Source organism: Hippopotamus amphibius, chromosome 1, assembly GCF_030028045.1.
Source record: "Hippopotamus amphibius kiboko isolate mHipAmp2 chromosome 1, mHipAmp2.hap2, whole genome shotgun sequence".
Classification (NCBI taxonomy): Eukaryota; Metazoa; Chordata; class Mammalia; order Artiodactyla; family Hippopotamidae; genus Hippopotamus; species Hippopotamus amphibius.
Genome location: NC_080186.1, coordinates 167,566,145 through 167,585,805, shown reverse-complemented (window position 1 = coordinate 167,585,805; position 19,661 = coordinate 167,566,145). Strand labels below are relative to the sequence as shown.

The 19,661-nt window shown below is 37.2% G+C and overlaps 1 protein-coding gene across 2 annotated transcripts in view; it reads left to right on the top strand.

Annotated features, from left to right (window-relative positions):
- The window catches only part of HSPA4 (heat shock protein family A (Hsp70) member 4), a 57,295-nt gene that overhangs the window by 3,080 nt on the left and 34,554 nt on the right, over positions 1-19,661 (top strand). For both annotated transcript variants that reach the window (XM_057735170.1, XM_057735180.1), the window contains exons 2-4: positions 7,223-7,280; positions 9,166-9,306; positions 14,046-14,168. In XM_057735170.1, the coding sequence (XP_057591153.1) occupies positions 7,223-7,280; positions 9,166-9,306; positions 14,046-14,168 (322 nt within the window). The remainder of the gene's footprint in view (positions 1-7,222; positions 7,281-9,165; positions 9,307-14,045; positions 14,169-19,661) is intronic.

The window sequence follows — 19,661 nt, the reverse complement described above, 5'->3', positions numbered from 1 at the left end:
CTGAGAGGATTATAGCCACTTGAAAGAATGCTGTGAATTGAATCTGCAGAGGTGTTAGGTAGGGTGGATTAGATTATGGCAGGGCTTTGTAAATCATGTTAAAGATTTTTATCTAGGTGCTGTGGGAGGTGATGCAGTTGATATTTTAAAAATGTGAGTGGTTTTTTTTTTTTTTTTTTTTTTTTTTTTTTTTTTTTTTTGTGGAGAATGGATTTATTTGAGAAGGGCAAGAGAAGAAGCTGGATGATACTTACGAGGCTGTTGCAGTCAGTTGCTCCACATGGGAGTTTATGTTGCTCTCCACTGGTGTGGAAGCATGGGAGAAAAGTATGGACAGCTTAGAGATAAACTTTGGAGTTTTAAATTATGAGTGTTATATTGACATTCATGACATAGGCTTTGGGATAAGATGGAAAGCTTTTTTTTCTTATTAGTCATCTATTTTATACATATTAATGTATATATGGCAATCCCAATTTCCCAATTCATCCCACCCCCACCCCTCATTTTCCCCTCTTTGTGTCCATATGTTTGTTGTCTACATCTGTGTCTCTATTTCTGCCTTGCAAGTCAGTTGATCTGTACCATTTTTCTAGATTCCGCGTATATGGGTTGATATACAATATTTGTTTTTCTCTTTCTGACTGACTTCATTCTGTATGACAGTTTCTAGGTCCATCCATGTCTCTACAAATGACCCAATTTCGTTCCTTTTTATGGAAAGCCTACTTTTATATTTAGTTGGATTATTACAGTAGAAAGAGTACAACCTTAAAGCTTCTTTGGAATAAAAATGTTAACGACTGTCAGACATTACAGGAGTTAGTTGGGCCGTACTATGCAAAATTTATAGGGTAGAGATGAGTTACCTAAGAAAATAGTTCTGTGTTCGAATAGTTTATATTATCATTATCATGGACTTAGTTCCTCATAAAACAATATATTAGGAATTTGAAGAGATGAAATTGTCTATTAACTGCCCTTGAGAGCAAAAGCTGAAAGTAAGGTGGGTTCTGGCTACCTGGCCGATTAATATCTGATGCCTTATTTGTGCAAGAAAAGTGTTCCTCTATGGAGTGAATATATTTACACGTTGTAGAGTGTCTGGATGACTTGGATCTTTTGGGTTCATTGAATAGGAGAGTTGCTTTGTTAACTAAACAAACTTTGAAACTTTGAAACTGCTTATACTTCTCATGTCTAGTTGTGGAGGTTATCAAAGTAGTTTCTTAGACTCATTTAAGAACTAAAATACAATCTTGTATATAGAATTGGTAGGCGTAAACTACAGGAACTTTATGTCATCAGGTTCTCAGTTGGGTTTCCTAAATTAAAACTTTTTCTGACTTAAAATACATGTTTGCTTTAACAACAAAAAAAATAAAGTGCTAAGTAAAATTGTTTCCTCTCATTATTTGCTGTTCGCTGTGTATCTTTGCGTAACTTTTTCTAGACTTCTACAAATACACATGGGGGCATGTGTGCCCCGTATAAACAAACAAGATCATACCATATTTTGTAAGTATTTCTTTTACTTATATTTTAGACATCGTTCAGAGTCAGTAAATATGAATTTACCTCAAGTATGTAATAGTCCATATTATGTCTTTAAGATGCTTTCCTCAAATGTTCAGGTTGTTTCTAAAATTTTGCAATTAGAAATAGTCTTTGGGACTTCCCTGGTGGTCCAGTGGTTAAGAATCCGCCTTCCAATGCAGGGAATGCGGGTTCGATCCCTTGTCGGGGAACTAAGATGCCACGTGCTGCAGCCACAGTGAAAGCTCCCACATGCCCCAGTGAAGATCCTTCTTGCCACAGCTAAGACCCACTGCAGCCAAATAAATAAATAAACAAATATTAAAAAAAAAAGGGAAAAGAAAAAAGAAATAGTCTTCAACAAGTAGACTTTTATATTTATATTTACATGTTAATACTTTTATTTTTGTTGGATAGATTTCCAGATGTGAAATTGGACAAGGGATATATATGCTTAGAATTTCAGTACATACTGCCAGAATACTTTACAAAAATTTAAGGGATTAATTTATACCAGGAACATACGTGATTTCTCTGCTTCACTGGAGTTTGTGAGGATTATGTTAAAATTACATTAAGTTTTTAGAATAGTGCCTGTTACATAGTAAATACTGCCCAAGTATTTGCTAATATTGGTATTATTACCTTTTTGTATTTTTTATTAATCCTTGTAATAGACTATATATTGGGACAGTAAAATGAAATCTATGGAAGATTGCCTTTAGAGTTTATCAGATATGTATAAATCTTATTTGTATGTGCAGATCTTATTGACTCAGGAGTTTGTGGTTCTTTAGGAACTGCATATCTTGAAAGTACGAATTGTTGGATCTGTTAGATATCAACTGCTTTGGGTACTTTTCTAGTTCAGGGCTAAGGCAGTGACCACAGGATACTCTGATTAATGTAATAACCATTTCCATGCCAGTTTTGCCAACTTCTCTTATTACTATTGTAGGTTCTCTGAAAAACTCATTTTCTTACGTTGTTTAAGAAATTGAATTAGAGCCACAGCTGTCTTAATATCCTGAGAGCAGTTCTAGGTACACTTAAACACATGAAACTGTAACTTTTAAGAATCTGTGCGGGTTGCAAGCTGTTCATAATATGCTATCAGAATGTGCATAAATGTTTGGTCAGTGGTATCTCTTATGCAGCTCTCTCTAGTTTAAAAAGATTATTATTTCTAGGACTTAAAGATTAGAACAGAGAAGTCTTGAACTTGATTTAAATCAACTGTGTAATGTCAACCTGTAATTTGGAATGGAGGAATGGTAATACCAGTCAAGTAGCAAGTGTCTTAATGCCATTTTTAGCAGCATTAACTTGGCCTTGTGTGGAGTATAGAGGAGGTGTAAGATAAGGAGTTCTGCTGTGGAGATGTAATCATTCTAATTGGAAATATAAATGACGTAAAGCAACAGGAAGTAAAATCAGAATAGAGAGTACAGTTATGGGCAAGGTTATTAAATACAGACCTTAATTAAGTACACGTTCAGAGGAGAGGTTATATCAGTGGGGGATGGAGTGACAAGGAAAGGCAGGAGTGGGACTTGAACAAACAGGATTAGAATACGTGAGGAAAGGATTGGGACAGTCTGAGTGAAGGTATAGAACTAGGAATAAATCTAGAGGGTTTGGTAGGCAGTACAGAAGTATGTATATGTGGGATTTGGAGTTTGATAGTCCTGATTTTGAATCCTGAACTCTAGTACTAGTTATGTTTCTGGGCACATTAGCTTGACTTTATTCAGTTCTTCATTTACAGATTGGGTCAGTAATAGGTTTTAGAGTATTTGGGAGAATCAAATGTAGAATGCTTAGCACACTGCCTGGTATATGAAGGCTCAAAAATGAAAGCTGTGGGACAAGGGAGCTTGACCTGCTTGGATGAAAGAGAGGCTTCTGCCATAGATAGGGTTTGCATGCAGGCTGTGTGAAATTTTGGAATTTCCTGGTGAGTGGGAAGTAGTATCAATACATATGTCCTTTAAATATCTTGTTCTTCGTCAAAATCCTGACAGAATTATTCAGCCACTGAAGATGTTTGAGAGCGTATGTTGAGGAGAAAAATTTAAGGGGGGTATTTAGCTTCTCTTTTTAAAAGAATTACTTTATTAGGATTGCATAGGAGTGTTTACCTAAATAGTAATGGTGGCCATCTATGGTGAGAAGGTGTAGGCTGTGGAGTTACTGATAATCCTTATTTTCTTCTTTATACTTTTCTAATTTTCTACAGTGAGCTTGCACTGGAAAGCACTGAATAGGTTCTAGCGTGGGCCCTAATAACTGACCTAATCTTTTGGGGCCTTTTTCACATTTAAATATTAGATTTCTTTGTGTAAGCTTTTAGTTTAAAAACCCCTTCAATTTGTGCTGTTTAACATGTTGACCCTCATTCAGTTGTCCTTGTGAAAAGGAAATGGTAGGACTTTTTATTCCTCATGAGTTTAAAGATGGCTGAGTAGATTTTAGTGGATCATTTGAGAAGGTGAAGCAGAACTTTCATAGCAAACTAGTTGGTATATTTTTGTTTTGTTTTTATTTTTTTGACCGTGTCATGCATTTTGCAGGATCTTAATTCGCGGATCAGGCATTAAACCCAGGCCATGGCAGTGAAAACCCAGAATCCTAAGCACTAGGCCACCAGGGAACTCCCTAGTTGGTATATTTTTTGTATGAAACTCAGACCAAAGCTTTATTGGGGCTTTAATAATAGCTAATATTATTTATGATGTGCCAGTCTCTGATAAAAGTCCTTTAAAAGTGGATCAACAAATTTAATCCTTATAGCAACCATATTAGGTAGGTGCTGTCATTTCCCCCATTTTAGAGATGAGCACATTGAATTTCAGAGCAGTTAAGTAGCAGAGATGTCACACAGCTAGAAAGGTAGAGAAGGAATTCAGACAGACCCATACTGTCTAATTCTAGAGCCTGAGCTCTCTTTTCTGTACTTGTGTTCCACTCAAATTGATGATAAAGTGGAAAAGCTAAGGATCGATTTCTTTAGTGTAATAGTTGGCTTCTTGTTACAGAACTTTTTTAGAATGTAAGAATTATGTAGTATATTAATGATTTTCTGCAATATGATAAGGAAATTGTGAACTCTGCCCATACTTCATAGGAGTTATGCCTTCTTTGAGGTGTAATTGCTATATTATATGGTACAGATTGATGTTCCTTTAGTGACATTTGATTGCTTTGTAAGAGGTTGGGAACTGTTTATAGTGTGTGCATGCATAGATGAATAAAAGGATGAATAATTTGAATTGAGACAAACTTTTATTTAGGTTTTCAAGATATATGAAACACTTCCTATCACCGCTAAGGCACATGTAGATTTTAAAACTAAAAATGTTAACTGACTTCAAAGAGAATATTACCTAGGGCAGCTCTATACAGCAGAATGTTGATGATGGAAATGTTCCACATTTGCATTGCCCAAAGTCCAGTAAGTTTTAAGCCAAGTATAGTAAGTTTTAAGGGGGTAGAAATGATTAATTTTTACTTGAGAGGGATTGGAAGGCATCACAAGTGTGTGATTTGTGGAGAATGCGTGAAATTTAGAAGGAAGAGGACATTTCAGGTGACAAAAGCGGTAGAGCAAAGCAGGAGCATTGGAAGACTTTGACTTGTGTTTGAGCATGAGATGCAGCTGGAAAATGGGGGTGGGGTAGGGATTGTGAGAGGCCTTAGGTTCTACATTGAGGAATCTGGACCCTATTTGCTGGCAATTGGTTTTGTTTGGAAGGTAATTAGAAGCAAGATATTCAGAGTTACTGAGGTAGAATAGGAAATTAACCCTTCAACAGGACATGCAGTAAAGTTGGGAACATTAGTTTTTTCATTCTTAGAGCTGGTATTGTTTTGAGGAGATGAAGGCTTGAAAACAGGGCTTCAGGAAACAGTGGAAAATAAATAATGTTGGCTTTTAGTTATGTTGGGCTTGAGGTATTGGTGGGATGTATCTTAGAAATTCACATCGGATTGCCTCGAGAAAGATGTAGTTTTGCATGCATAGGCTAGACGGATTGGAGAGGGTGAATGGAGTGGATAAGATTACGGTGGGCTATTTCCTAAAGAGCTGTATGGGCTGTGACAGGAGAGACATTTAACTGGTCCTCAGGAAGTTTTTTTTTTAAGTGATAGGTGGTATATTTACAGAAAGGCTGAGCTTGACACCTGTGCTTCTTGAGGGGCTACCCCCAGCATGTTCTAGGCCCATAGAGTTTAGGGTTTGTAGGAAATCTGATGAAATCCCAGGCTGTGCCATATTGATACAGAGCATAGCTGCCTGTAACTGCTTTGGGAGATTGGCTCACAGGGATTCTTAACACCATTGGTTGGAAAGGGCCACTGAGGCACAGAGAGGCCAAGCATTCTTCCAGTTTTTATAGGACTGGTAAGTTATCTTTGTAAAACAGTTCTACTTAATTAATAGGTCATCTGATGTGGTCAGATTTGGACCAAGGCAGTATGGCTCTGGAGCTCTTATTCATACTCATTCCACTAAATATACTTACCAAAACCTTTGGACTCAATTTCTTCTCCTATAAAATGGGAATAAGATAGGGTGCTTATGAGGATTAAATGAGATAGTGCACATAAGCAATTTATGCAGTCATTATTATTAAAGTAGGAGAAAGAGATGGCTTTACTAACCAGAGGACAAATGGACTCTGGGAAGACCTTTGTCTTTTAGGATTTTTTTGGGTGGCATGGATGAATTTGATCTTATTTTAGCTTGAGAGAAATCAGCTACTGGAAAGGGAGGTGACAAATATATGAGAGTAGTAAAGGAAACATGGGGCAAGTTTCCAGAGTGAAAAACGGGGAAGCATAGACGCCAAGATAGCAAAAGCATCAACTCTAATATAACTGGCTTTTTAAGCTTAAACAGTGTTTTAAAGTATTTATACCTTTAAGCAGGTTTCAATTTTGCTTTCTAAAATAAGCAGCATGTAGCTCAAACCAGCAGGCAGTGTATGAATTGATTTGGAAGAATGTGTTCAGAAGTGAGAATGAAGTTCCTTGTCAGAAATTGAGTCTTAGAAAGAAAGAAAGAAAAGTTGAATCCTTGGAAACTAGTTCTAGAAAAATAACTTCTAACATATTCAGTGTTTACAATAGGACACGAGTTGTTTTCAGGGTTTATAGACCATTCTCTTGGTGACATTATGAGCTTTTCTAAACACAAAGAACATTTTATATATGTATTGATATAAGGGTGTATTATTTTATATTGGAATTTTGAACACCAGACTTGAAGAATTAGAGCATAGTGGAGACTGGTTAGTTCACCTCTCTCTAGTATTTTAGACGGTCATATCAAACTTGTGCTTCAACATCTAAGTGACAGTGTTCCCATTATTCTAAGAAGCAGTGCATTCCATGGACAGTTTTACTCAGTAGAGAGGTCAAAATCATAGATTTACTGTGTGCAGTTAAAAATAGGGCTTTTTGGCGAAGACTCAGAAATCTTCCCTGCTTTGGGTTTTTTGTTTTTGTTTTTGTTCTTTTTTTGGTGGGATCTTAGTTCCCTGACCAGGGGTCAAACCCTCCCCCACTGCAGTGGGAGCTGGAGTCTTAACCACTGGACCATCAGGGAAGTCCTTGCCTGCTTTGGTTTTGAATGTAATGTTGCAATAAGGTTTGATACTTAAATGTTTGTTTTGTTTTCTAGGGCTTGCATTTCTTTCGGTCCTAAGAATCGTTCAATTGGAGCAGCAGCTAAAAGCCAGGTAGAGTTTTGTTTTTCCCTAAAGTGACTTATTTCTGTGGTTTGTCCATCCTTCCCATTTAGCAGCTATTTCAGTGCCCATTATGTGCCCAGCACCCCAGGGTGTACAATTGAAAGAGACAAACCTAATTCCTATTCTCATGTACTTGAGTGAGAAGCAAAAAGCTTTTTAAAATAGCATGAACATTATAATCTGTTTAATGCAAACTACTAGGATGTATTTATCCAGATATTGTTTAAGCAAGGTTTGCTTGTTCCTGGGTATTTTATTTTATTTTTAAAATTTTTTCCTGGGTACTTTAAATGCTCGTTTAAAGTCTGTCTTGTTGAGTTTTCATCTTACTCATATTTAGGGTCAGTGTTGTCTCTAGATTTGATCTTGTTGATCAAGGTTCTCAAGGAAGGAAAGCATACTTTAGAAGCACACTTATCATTAGTTTACTTTTAAACCAGGAACCTGACACATTTGCTGGTTTCTCAGTGATCAGAGCAGCAGAACCTGAAGAGTCCTATTTTCCTGAGTATTTGAGGTTGCTATAAAATTGAGTTGCATGTTAGGTGTTTTTGTAGTTCATCTGGAGCAACATATAGAATGAATAACTGTCTCTTTTTCTGGACCAGGTCACGCCTAAGATTTATAAGCCCAAGAAAATGGTGCTTGGCCAGTTGATTTTTAATTAGAGTGTTTTATAATCTCATTTTCAGAAAGTTCAAGATGTTTTAGGAGACAATAGGTAGCAAGTGCAGAGCTATTTTGAAATGGCTTTCCTTCTAAAATTCCAGTGACTTTTTTTCCTGTTTTTAAACTTGCTTTTATTATTGAGAATAGTTATTGTACTAAACTGGCTGCCTGGTTCTAGGTTACATAGTTATCGTGATACTGAGTTTCTACTTGGCAGCTTACTGAAGCAAGGCCTGACCTTGGAGGCCCCATATTGTTTTACAAAAGACCTTCTGTTTGTGCCTTTTGACATAGCTGATGCAGAGGAGCTCAGCTGTTTTTCCTTGGGACTTGTTGCACTTACTTTGCATTGGGAAGAGGAGCCTATAAGTCTTAAGCAGAAGTTCATTCTTAGTTTTTTTGAGTGTCTTTGCCAGCATTTTTTCCCATAAATTATGCTAGTTTATTCTAGAGAAATTAGAAAGTATAAAAGTATAAGGAATTTGAAAGTTAGCATACTACCATTATCCAAAAATATCTGTTAATGTCTTAAGGTGTCACCTTTTGTGCTCCTTCTAAGCGTATAAATGCTTTTCTCCCCCACCCCAAAAATGTGGCATCATTTAGATATTTGTCTCCAGACTTTGAAAATAATCTTACCCATTGATATGCCATAATTTATTTACCCATTCCCCTGTCATTGGACCCTCTAGGCTCTCTGCAGTTTTCTGCTGTGATAAATAATACTCTATCAGTTTATTTGCATTTATCATGTGGGCTTAGTGTCATCTTTTTTTCCTTTATGGTAAGTTTCATTCACTAGAATAACTGAATTGGTACATACTGCCAGACTGATGCCTGGAAAGTTTGAATCACAAACTATGGGCAGTTTTTAAAATATAAAAATTATTTTATGTAACTGTTTATTAGAAGTTTAAGAACAGAAAATACTTTTATAAGGGTAATAACCTCTCTTCATGAGAAAGTAAGACAAAGTGGGCTCTGGTCCTAGCCCTGCATGTGACTTGGTACAAGTCCCTCACTCCTTACTTCACAAGCTAGCAGGCATCATTCAGAAAGGTTTAGTGCTGAAGAAAACTAACTCAGAAGGAAACTTTGTGGCGTGAAAATGATTCTAATTTAATCCTGAGATTGTTGTTGAATTTTTTCCCCTAATTTAATTGCTATTAGTCTTCCACTCTTTGACTCTAATATTTTCTCTTAGGTAATTTCCAATGCAAAGAACACAGTCCAAGGATTTAAAAGATTCCATGGCCGAGCATTCTCTGATCCGTTTGTGGAGGCAGAAAAATCTAAACTTGCATATGATATTGTGCAATTGCCCACTGGATTAACAGGTATAAAGGTAAGGTTCTCAAGATAATGCCTTATGATTGAAATACAGTTATCAGATTAATGTATATCATACCATTCTACTTTCAAGTTGTAATGAAAATGGTTACAAATCCTTTGGAAAGTCTTTTGCTAGTAAAGACCATGTGGCATATTTTGAATGATCTGAATTTTATTTGGGAGCCATAGGTGGAACTGTTAATAGGGGTTGGACAGATATGTGGTAGTGATGTGAAGATAACTGTCATTGCTGCTTGTCTTATTGACTAATGCAGTAGTCTTGCTGGTGTGATTATAGTGAATGACTTCCAGAAGAGCAGGCAAAGAAATCAACACTTTAGAGTCACTGCCAGATATGTGGTCATATTCTTGACAGTAGGATTGGAAAGAGGTGTTGTTCTTTGGGGGAAAAGGGAATTTAGTCTTTAGCCATCTCTGAAACATCTAGGAGAGTCTCTGTGAAGCATGCAGTGAACTGATCTTACAAAAAGGATTAGAGGCTGAGGGATAGGTATGGTGAACAGATTTGTCTCTCTTGCACTCAAGTGGTAAGAGGAATCCAGAAGGGTGTTTGAGCTTTCCAGGCAACCGAGTTTAGAGAGAGGAGATATAGTGTTTTGAGACACTGCATTTGGAGAAATAAGGATCATGGGAACAGGTTCAGAATGCAAGAGATGATGAGAATTGTGGGAAAAAGGTAGTCAGTTATGTTGTTGTAGCTGAGAAATTCAGTTGAATTTGGAAGTAAAGAATTTTGATAACTGAAAAATGATCACTGGGCTTACTTAGGGTATTTTCAGCAATAATTTAGAACAGTTTGAATGGGACTAATAATGGATAAATACAGAGTGCAGAGGAAGAAAAAAGGAAAGGGAGCTGAGGAAATAGGGGATACTTACGGTTAAGAAAGAAATAGAATGGGAATTGGCAGATTTAGTCAGAGGCGTTGCAGGTGCCAAAGGAGAAAGAGACTAGGGAACAAGTGGATCCAAGTATGAGGTTGGAGGAATTGACGAAGACTTAAATTAGGAAAGAATAGGTAGCTTCAAAGGAGGTTCACTTTATCATGCAATAAAGTGAGAAACTGTTTATTTCTAAACCAGAGTAAATTATTGTTGGGCTGGGGAGTGAGGAGGTGAGGAGAAGGTGGTGTTCAAGTTGAGTTGGAGCAGGAGCTAAAAGAAGAAAGTGACATTTTCTGGTCTGGATTGTAGTTGGGGAGTGTGGACATGTGGAATAGGACCTTACCTTACTTAGGCAGTTTTTTCAACATTTAAAGTTTGTAACTCTTGTCAAAGTTGTATACCTTTTTCCAGGTGTAGGTTATCTTGAAGTTTTGTTTGTCATTTATTCTTTTTTTTTTTTAAGCTCTTTATTGAAGTGTAATTGCTTTACACTGTTGTGCGAGTTTCTGCTGTTTAACAAAGTGAATCAGCTGTATTTATACATATATCCCCATATCCCCTCTCTCCTGTGACTTTCTCCCGTCCTCCTTATCCCAGCCCTCTAAGTCATCACCCATTATCGAGTTGATCTCCCTGTGTTATGCAGCACCTTTCCACTAGCTATCTGTTTTACATTTGGTAGTATATATATGTCATTGCTACTCTCTCATTGCATCCCAGTGTCCCCTTTGCCCCCCATCCTGTGTCCTCAAGTCTGTTCTCTACATCTGCATCTTTATTCTTGCCCTGTCACTGGGTTCATCACTACCATTTTTTTTAGATTCCCTATACATGAGTTACCATACGGTATTTGTTTTTCTTTTTCTGGCTTACTTTTCTCTTTCTTACTTTACTTATGACAGACTCTAGGTCCATCCACCTCACTACAAATAACTCAATTTCATTCCTTTTTATGGCTGAGTAATAGTCCATTGCATATATGTGCCACATCTTCTTTATCCGTTCATGCGTAGATGGACATTTAGGTTGTCTCCATGTCCTGCTATTGTAAATAATGCTGCAGTGAACATTGTGGTACGTGTTTCTTTTTGGATTATGGTTTTCTCAGGGTATATGCTCAGTAGTGGTATTGCTGGGTCATATGGTAGTACTATTTTTAGTTTTTTAAGGAACCTCCATACTATTTTCCATAGTGGCTGTACCAATTTACATTCTCACCAGCAGTGCAGGAGGGTTCCCTTTTCTCTGCATCCTCTCCAGCATTTATCGTTTTTAGATTTTTTGATGATGGCCATTCTGACTGGTGTGAGGTGATACCTCATTGTGGCTTTGACTTGCATTTCTCTAATGATTAGTGATGTTGAGCGTCTTTTCATGTGTTTGTTAGCCATCTGCATGTCTTCTTTGGAGAAATGTCTATTTAGGCCTTCTGCCCATTTGTGGATTGGGTTATTTGCTTTTTTGGTATTAAGCTGCACGAGCTGCTTGTATATTTTGGAGATTAATCCTTTGTCCATTGCTTTGTTGGCAAATAGTTTCTCCCATTCTGAGGGTTGTCTTCTTGTCTTGTCTATGGTTTCTTTTGCTGTGCCAAAGCTTTTAAGTTTCATTAGGTCCCATTTGTTTATTTTTTATTTTATTTCCATGATTCTAGGAGGTGGGTCAGAAAGGATCTTGCTTTGATGTATGTCATAGAGTGTTCTGCCTATGTTTTCCTCTAAGAGTTTTATAGTGTTTGGCCTTACATTTAGGTCTTTAATCCATTTTGAGTTTATTGTTGTGTATGGTGTTAGGAAGTGTTCTAATTTCATTCTTTGACATGTAGCTGTCCAATTTTCCCAGCACCACTTATTGAAGAGGCTGTCTTTTCTCCATCATATATTCTTGCCTCCTTTGTCAAAGATAAGGTGCCCATATGTGTGTGGGTTTATCTCTGGGCTCTCTATTCAGTTCCATTGATCTATATGTCTGTTTTTGTGTCAGTACCATGCTGGATTGATCAGTGTAGCCTTGCAGTATAGTTTGAAGTCTGGGAGCCTGATTCCACCAGCTCCATCTTTCCTTCTCAAGATTGCTTTGGCTATTCGGGGTCTTTTGCAAATACAAATCATAAAATTTCTTGTTCTAGTTCTGTGGAAAATGCAATTGGTAGTTTGATAGGGATTGTGTTGAATCTGTACATTGCTTTGGGTAGTATAGTCATTTTCACAATATTGATTCTTCCAGTCCAAGAACATGGTATGTCCCTCCATCTGTTTATATCGTCTTTGAGTTCTTTCATCAGTGTCTTATAGTTTTCTGCATTCAGGTCTTTTGCCTCCTTAAGCAGATTTATTTCTAGATATTTTATTCTTTCTGTTGCAATGGTAAATGGGAGTGTTTCCTTAATTTCTCTTTCTGATCTTTCATTATTAGTGTATAGGAATACAAGAGATTTCTGTGCATTAATTTTGTATCCTGCTACTTTACCAAATTTATTGATTAATGCTAGCAGTTTCCTGGTCGAATCTTTAGGGTTTTCTATATATAATATCATGTCATCTGCAAAGAGTGACAATTTTACTTCTTTTCCAATTTGGATTCCTTTTATTTCTTCTCTGATTGCTGTGGCTAAAACTTCCAAAACTATGTTGAATAATAGTGGTGAGAGTGGGCACCCTTGTCTTGTTTGTGTTCTTTGAGGGCATGCTTTCAGTTTTTCACCATTTAGAGTGATCTTGGCTGTTGGTTTCTCATATGTGGCTTTTATTATGTTGAGGTAATTTCCTTCTATGCCCATTTTCTGGAGAGGTTTTATCATAAATGGATGTTGAATTTTATCAAAAGCTTTTCCTGTGTCTGTTGAGATGATCATGTGGTTTTTATCCTTCAGTTTGTTAATATGATGTGTCACATTGATTGATTTGCATATATTGAAGAATCCTTGTGTTCCAGGGATAAACCCCACTTGATCATGGTGTAAGATCTTTTTAATGCGTTGTTGGATTCTGTTAGCTAGTATTTTGTTGAGGATTTTTGCGTCTATATTCATCAGTGATATTGGCTTGTAATTTTCTTCTTTTGTGACATCTCTGGTTTTGGTATCAGGGTGATGGTGGCCTCGTATAATGAGTTTGAGAGTGTTCCTTCTTCTGCTGTGTTTTGAAAGAGTTTGAGAAGGGTGGGTGTTAGCTCTTCTCTAAATGTTTGATAGAATCTGCCTGTGAATCCATCTGGTCCTGGGCTTTTGTTGGGAGATTTTTAATCACAGTCTCAATTTCAGTGTTTGTGATTGGTCTCTTCATATTTTCTATTTCTTCCTGGTTCAGTCTTGGAAGATTGTACTTTTCTAAGAATTTATCCACTTCCTCCAGGTTCCATGTCATTTATTCTTTAATTCAACCAGTATTTATCACGTCAGGTTTGTCCTTGGTGTTGGGGCTATGACAGTGAACAAATCTGATAGAAACGATTGTGTTAGACAAGAACCTAATTGGGGCAGTGATCATAATGTCAACACAGTAAACAAAGTAAAATACACGTAGAATGTCAGATGGTAAAATAGTTTCTACTGCCAGTACGCCTTATGGAGGGACAGTGTGGGTCATAGTGAGCTACATCAATTTGCTTCTGCCCAGGTAATTGTCTCAAGTTTTGTTGGTGGTCACGACATACCATTTACATAGTGGTCCTCATCTCCAGGTATCATGCTTGAGAAGCATGTTAAAAAGCTAAAAGTGACTTGTTTCCAGAACTAGCCTTCTTAATTCCTTTTTGACAATGTTCCATTGATGATTTAGAGATTATTCATTTTAGGTTTTTAGGACATGAAGAAATACAAGTTTAGATCCCTTTTTTTTTATTGCAGGTGAAATATATGGAGGAAGAGCGAAATTTTACCACGGAGCAGGTGACTGCCATGCTTTTGTCCAAACTGAAGGAGACAGCAGAAAGTGTTCTTAAGAAGCCTGTCGTGGACTGTGTTGTTTCGGTGAGTTTGATACCTACACATTATTGGGGGCTTGTATGAAGAAGCAGAAAGAAGAAAGTTGTTAATTGAAAATAAAATTGGTTTTTGCCTTAGGTGGTAATGGTTATTTTAAGAATTTATCAAACTAGTTCTCGTATTCTTGAATATTTTTCTGCCCCCAGTTTTTACTCATGCTTCTGTTATTTTGTCTGTTTAAAGCCTTACTTCTGAGCCCAACTCTTCCTGGATTCCTTCTAGCCCCTAACATAGTGCCTAGAACATGGTAGTCACTTGTTTGTTGAATTAGTTGAATACTCTCAATTATAAATGCTGTCTTTTTCTTAATTTTTATCTCTATGTTTGCCGTTTCTGTATCCAGCGCTAAAGGCAAGGCAGCAGTAGACTTCATCTTATCTTTTCCATTTCCCTGTTTAGATGGAAGCCTGGCTGTTTGTAGCTTTGGGCTTGTGGTATGGTGGAGTCCTTAGGGACTGTTGAAATTTGGGTGGTTGTATTGGCTTTTCCAATGAATCTCCTCATTCTGCAGTTGTCTGATATTTTTGCTCTTTAGCCTCTTTTGTCTTTAATTTTATTTATTTTGAAAAAATTTTATTGAAGTATAGTTGATTTACAGTGTTGTGTTAATTTCTTTTGTAAAGTAACTCAGTTACAGACATATATATTCTTTTCCATATTCTTTTGTATTATGGTTTTTCACAGGATACTGAATATAGTTCCCTGTGCTGTACAGTTAACCTTGTTGTTTATTGGCATCTTTTATCTTAATTTGGTGCATTGGTTGGCAAAGCAAGGACTGTTAGGTGGCTTGTTTAACCCCACAATCTCTTGCCTGCTGGATTCTTTGGTTCTTGGCTATCTAGTAAAGTAGTACTGACATTTGTTAGGAAGAATTGGATTATGTCTCATAATCCACATTTTGGGGATGCAAAGAATAAAAATGCTACTTCCCTTAAAGAGCTCAGATTCAATACAGGCACTGTATTTCTTAGATGGTTTCTGCCTTTCCCCAAATCTCTGTTGGACTTTGAGATTTGTACCCATTTCCCCCCATCTACTGCCCTAACTTTGATCCTGAATTTTGCTCTGTGTAGAAGTAAAATTTATGTAAAATGGCAAGACTGCCTGAGTGGCTTTTCCAGCTTTTGGGAGCCAGGTTAAAAGGTGATGAATTAAGTTATGTGTTTGGGGTCCTCAAGAGTTTTGGTGATTTGCTAGGAGAATTTGCAGGACTCAGAATAAAGCCATATTCATGGTTAGGATTTATTATAGTGAAAGGATGCAAAGCAGAATCAATAAAGGGAAAAGGTTACATGGACAGTGTCTGGAGGAAACCAGATACAAGCTTCCAAGAGTCACCTTCCATTGCAGTAGACCAGAAGTGCTTAATTCCTCCAGCAACAAGTTGTGACAGTACATATGAAATGTCATACACCAGGGAGGTTCTGCCTGAGCCTTGGAGTCTGGGGCTGCTGTTGGAGGTCATTCACATAGGCAGGCATGCTGAGCCTTGCATGTACCAAAATTCCAAACTACCAGAAGGAAATTAAGTGTAAAGCATAAACTACATTGTACAAACAGTTCAGGCCACTCTTATAATTTAGGGAAATTTTTCTGTTAATTTAGGTAATTATCATTCAAATTCCTAGATGCAGGAAAGGGCCAACGTTGCCATCGGGCCTATCTAAGGATAGTGGTCTCTGGCTTCTGTGTGAACTCTTTTCTGCACAGTCACTGCTCTAGCTTTTGGTACTATGGTATATCTGATTGCTGTGTAAATAGGGCCTGGATGTATTTTGCTTTATTTATAAATTGACTATTGTTAAAATATAAGCTTTATTTTGGGGGGAATGTAATAATAGCCTTCATGTTCAAATCAAATCAGATGTGTAAAAGGGTGTATGCGAAGCTTTAACACCTCTACCTAGTAAGTAGTTTTCCCTTCCCAGAGCTTACCTGTTTTACCACTTTGTTATAGATCTTTCCATACGTTTTTATGTACCCAAGCAAATATGTATAGGACCTTTTTTACTTTCATTTTTCTTTTAATAAGATTTGGACAGTTTACCTTGTATTTGTTCCATAGCAGTAAAGAGGTGCTTCGTTCCTTTTAGTGGCCCAGTATATGCGTGTACCATAATCTGTTTAACTAGTGTCTTTTTGCTGGACATCCAGGTTGCTTCCAGATTTTGGGGGTTTTTTTATTGCAAAGAATACTACGATGAGTAAATTTGAACAAATATCATTTTGCTCTTAGGTGATAAGTTTGTAGGTTATAGGTTAAATTTCTAGAAGTGCAGTTGCTGGGACAAAGGATATGTGTGTTTTAAATTTTAACAGCTATTTGTTTAATTGCCCTTTAGAGAATTTGTGCTGATTTACACTTATATCAGCAATGCCTGAGAGGGCTTGTTTGACCACAGCCTCACTGGCACAGCTTATTGGTGTATATAATTCTGATAGGTGAATAATGGTAGCAAAGTGTGTGTGATTTTAATACTGATATTTTACTCTTTAGGTAAACTTGAACATTTTAAGATTTATGAGCCATTTTGTATTTCGCTTTTTGTGAAATGTTCCTATCCTTTCCTCATTTTGAGTTTATGGTCTTCAGTTTGATTTGTAGTTCTTCGAATATTAGAGACATTAACTCTTTGCTATTTTATGATGTGAGCTGCAAATATTTTTCCCCATTTGGTCATTAGAATTTTTAGATGAGTCAAGTGTATCAACTCCCCTCCCCCCTTTTTCTTTTCTCCCCCCCCCCCCCAGCAAAGCATTTTTTTTTTTTTTTTTTATTTTTTTGGGGGGTACACCAGGTTCAATCAACTGTTTTTATACACATATCCCCATATTCCCTCCCTTCCTTGACGCCCCCACCTCGATTCCCCCCCACCCTCCCTGCCCCAGTCCTCTAAGGCATCTTCCATCCTCGAGTTGGACTCCCTTTGTTATACAACTTCCCACTGACTATTTTACAGTTGGTAGTATATATATGTCTGTACTACTCTCCCGCTTCTTCTCAGTTTCCCCTTCACCCCCCGCCCCCTCCCATACCTCGAGTTCTCCAGTCCATTCCCTGTATCTGCTTCCCTGTTCTTGTCACTGAGTTCATCAGTACCATTTTTAGATTCCGTATATGTGAGTTAGCATGCAATATTTGTCTTTCTCTTTCTGACTTACTTCACTCTGTATGACAGATTGTAGTTCTATCCACCTCATGACATATAGCTCCATCTCATCCCTTTTTATAGCTGAGTAATATTCCATTGTATATATATGCCACATCTTCTGTATCCATTCATTTGTTGATGGGCATTTAGGTTGCTTCCATGTCCTGGCTATTGTAAAGAGTGCTGCAATAAACATGATGGTACAAGTTTCTTTTGGGATTATGGTTTTCTTTGGGTATATGCCCAGGAGTGGGATTACTGGATCATATGGTAGTTCTATTTGTAGTTTTTTAAGGAACCTCCAAATTGTTTTCCATAGTGGCTGTACCAACTTACAGTCCCACCAACAGTGCAGGAGAGTTCCCTTTTCTCCACACCCTCTCCAACATTTGTTGTTTCCAGACTTTGTGATGATGGCCATTCTGATTGGTGTGAGGTGATACCTCATTGTGGCTTTGACTTGCATTTCTCTGATGATGAGTGATGTTGAGCATCTTTTCATGTGTTTGTTGGCCATCTGTATGTCTTCTTTGGAGAAATGTCTATTTAGGTCTTCTGCCCATTTGTGGATTGGGTTATTTGCTTTTTTGGTATGAAGCTGCATGAGCTGCTTGTATATTTTGGAGGTTAATCCTTTGTCCGTTGTTTCATAGGCAATTATTTTTTCCCATTCTGAGGGTTGCCTTTTAGTCTTGTTTATGGTTTCCTTTGCTGTGCAAAAGCTTTGAAGTTTCATGAGGTCCCATTCGTTTATTCTTGATTTTATTTCCATGATTCTAGGAGGTGGGTCAAAAAGGATGTTGCTTTGATGTATGTCAAAGAGTGTTCTGCCTATGTTTTCCTCTAGGAGTTTGATAGTGTCTGGCCTTATATGTAGGTCTTTAATCCATTTGGAGTTTATTTTTGTGTATGGTGTTAGGAAGTGTTCTAATTTCATTCTTTTACATGTTGCTGTCCAATTTTCCCAGCACCACTTATTGAAGAGGCTGTCTTTTTTCCATTGTATACTCGTGCCTCCTTTGTCAAAGATAAGGTGCCCATATGTGTTTGGGCTTACTTCTGAGTTCTCTATTCTGTTCCATTGATCTTCCTTTCTATTTTTGTGCCAGTACCATACTGTCTTGATCACTATGGCCTTGTAGTATAGTTTGAAGTCAGGAAGCCTGATTCCACCAACTCCATTTTTCCTTCTCAAGATTGCTTTGGCTATTCGGGGTCTTTTGCGTTTCCATACAAATCGTAAGATTTCTTGCTCTAGTTCTGTGAAAAATGCCATTGGCAATCTGATCGGGATTGCATTAAATCTGTAAATTGCTTTGGGTAGTACAGTCATTTTCACGATGTTGATTCTTCCAATCCAGGAACATGGTATATCCCTCCATCTGTTTATGTCATCTTTGATTTCTTTCATCAATGTCTTAAAGTTTTCTGCATACAGATCTTTTGCCTCCTTAGGCAGGTTTATTCCTAGGTATTTTATTCTTTTGGTTGCAATGGTGAATGGGAGAGTTTCCTTAATTTCTCTTTCTGCTCTTCCGTTGTTAGTGTATAGGAATGCAAGAGATTTCTGTGCATTAATTTTGTATCCTGCTACTTTACTAAACTCATCAATGAGTGCTAGCAGTTTTCTGGTAGAGTCTTTAGGGTTTTCTATATATAGTATCATGTCATCTGCAAAGAGTGATAATTTTACTTCTTCTTTTCCAATTTGGATTCCTTTAATTTCTTTTTCTTCTCTGATTGCTGTGGCTAACACTTCCAAAACTATGTTGAATAACAGTGGTGAGAGTGGACACCCTTGTCTTGTTCCTGTTCTTAGAGGGAATTCTTCCAGTTTTTCTCCATTGAGAACAATGTTGGCTTTTGGTTTGTCATATATGGCTTTTATGATGTTGAGGTAATTTCCTTCTATGCCCATTTTCTGGAGAGCTTTTATCATAAATGGATGTTGAACTTTGTCAAAAGCTTTTTCTGCATCTATTGAAATGATCATATGGTTTTTATCCTTCAATTTGTTGATATGATGTATCACGTTGATTGATTTGCGTATATTGAAGAATCCTTGCATCCCAGGGATAAACCCCACTTGATCGTGGTGTATGATTTTTTTAATGTGCTGTTGCAGTCTGTTCGCTAGTATTTTGTTGAGGATTTTTGCATCTATATTCATCAGTGATATTGGTCTGTAGTTTTCTTTTTTTGTGACATCTTTGCCTGGTTTTGGTATCAGGGTGATGGTAGCCTCATAGAATGAGTTTGGGAGTGCTCCGCCTTCTGCAATATTTTGGAAGAGTTTGAGAAGGATAGGTGTTAACTCTTCTCG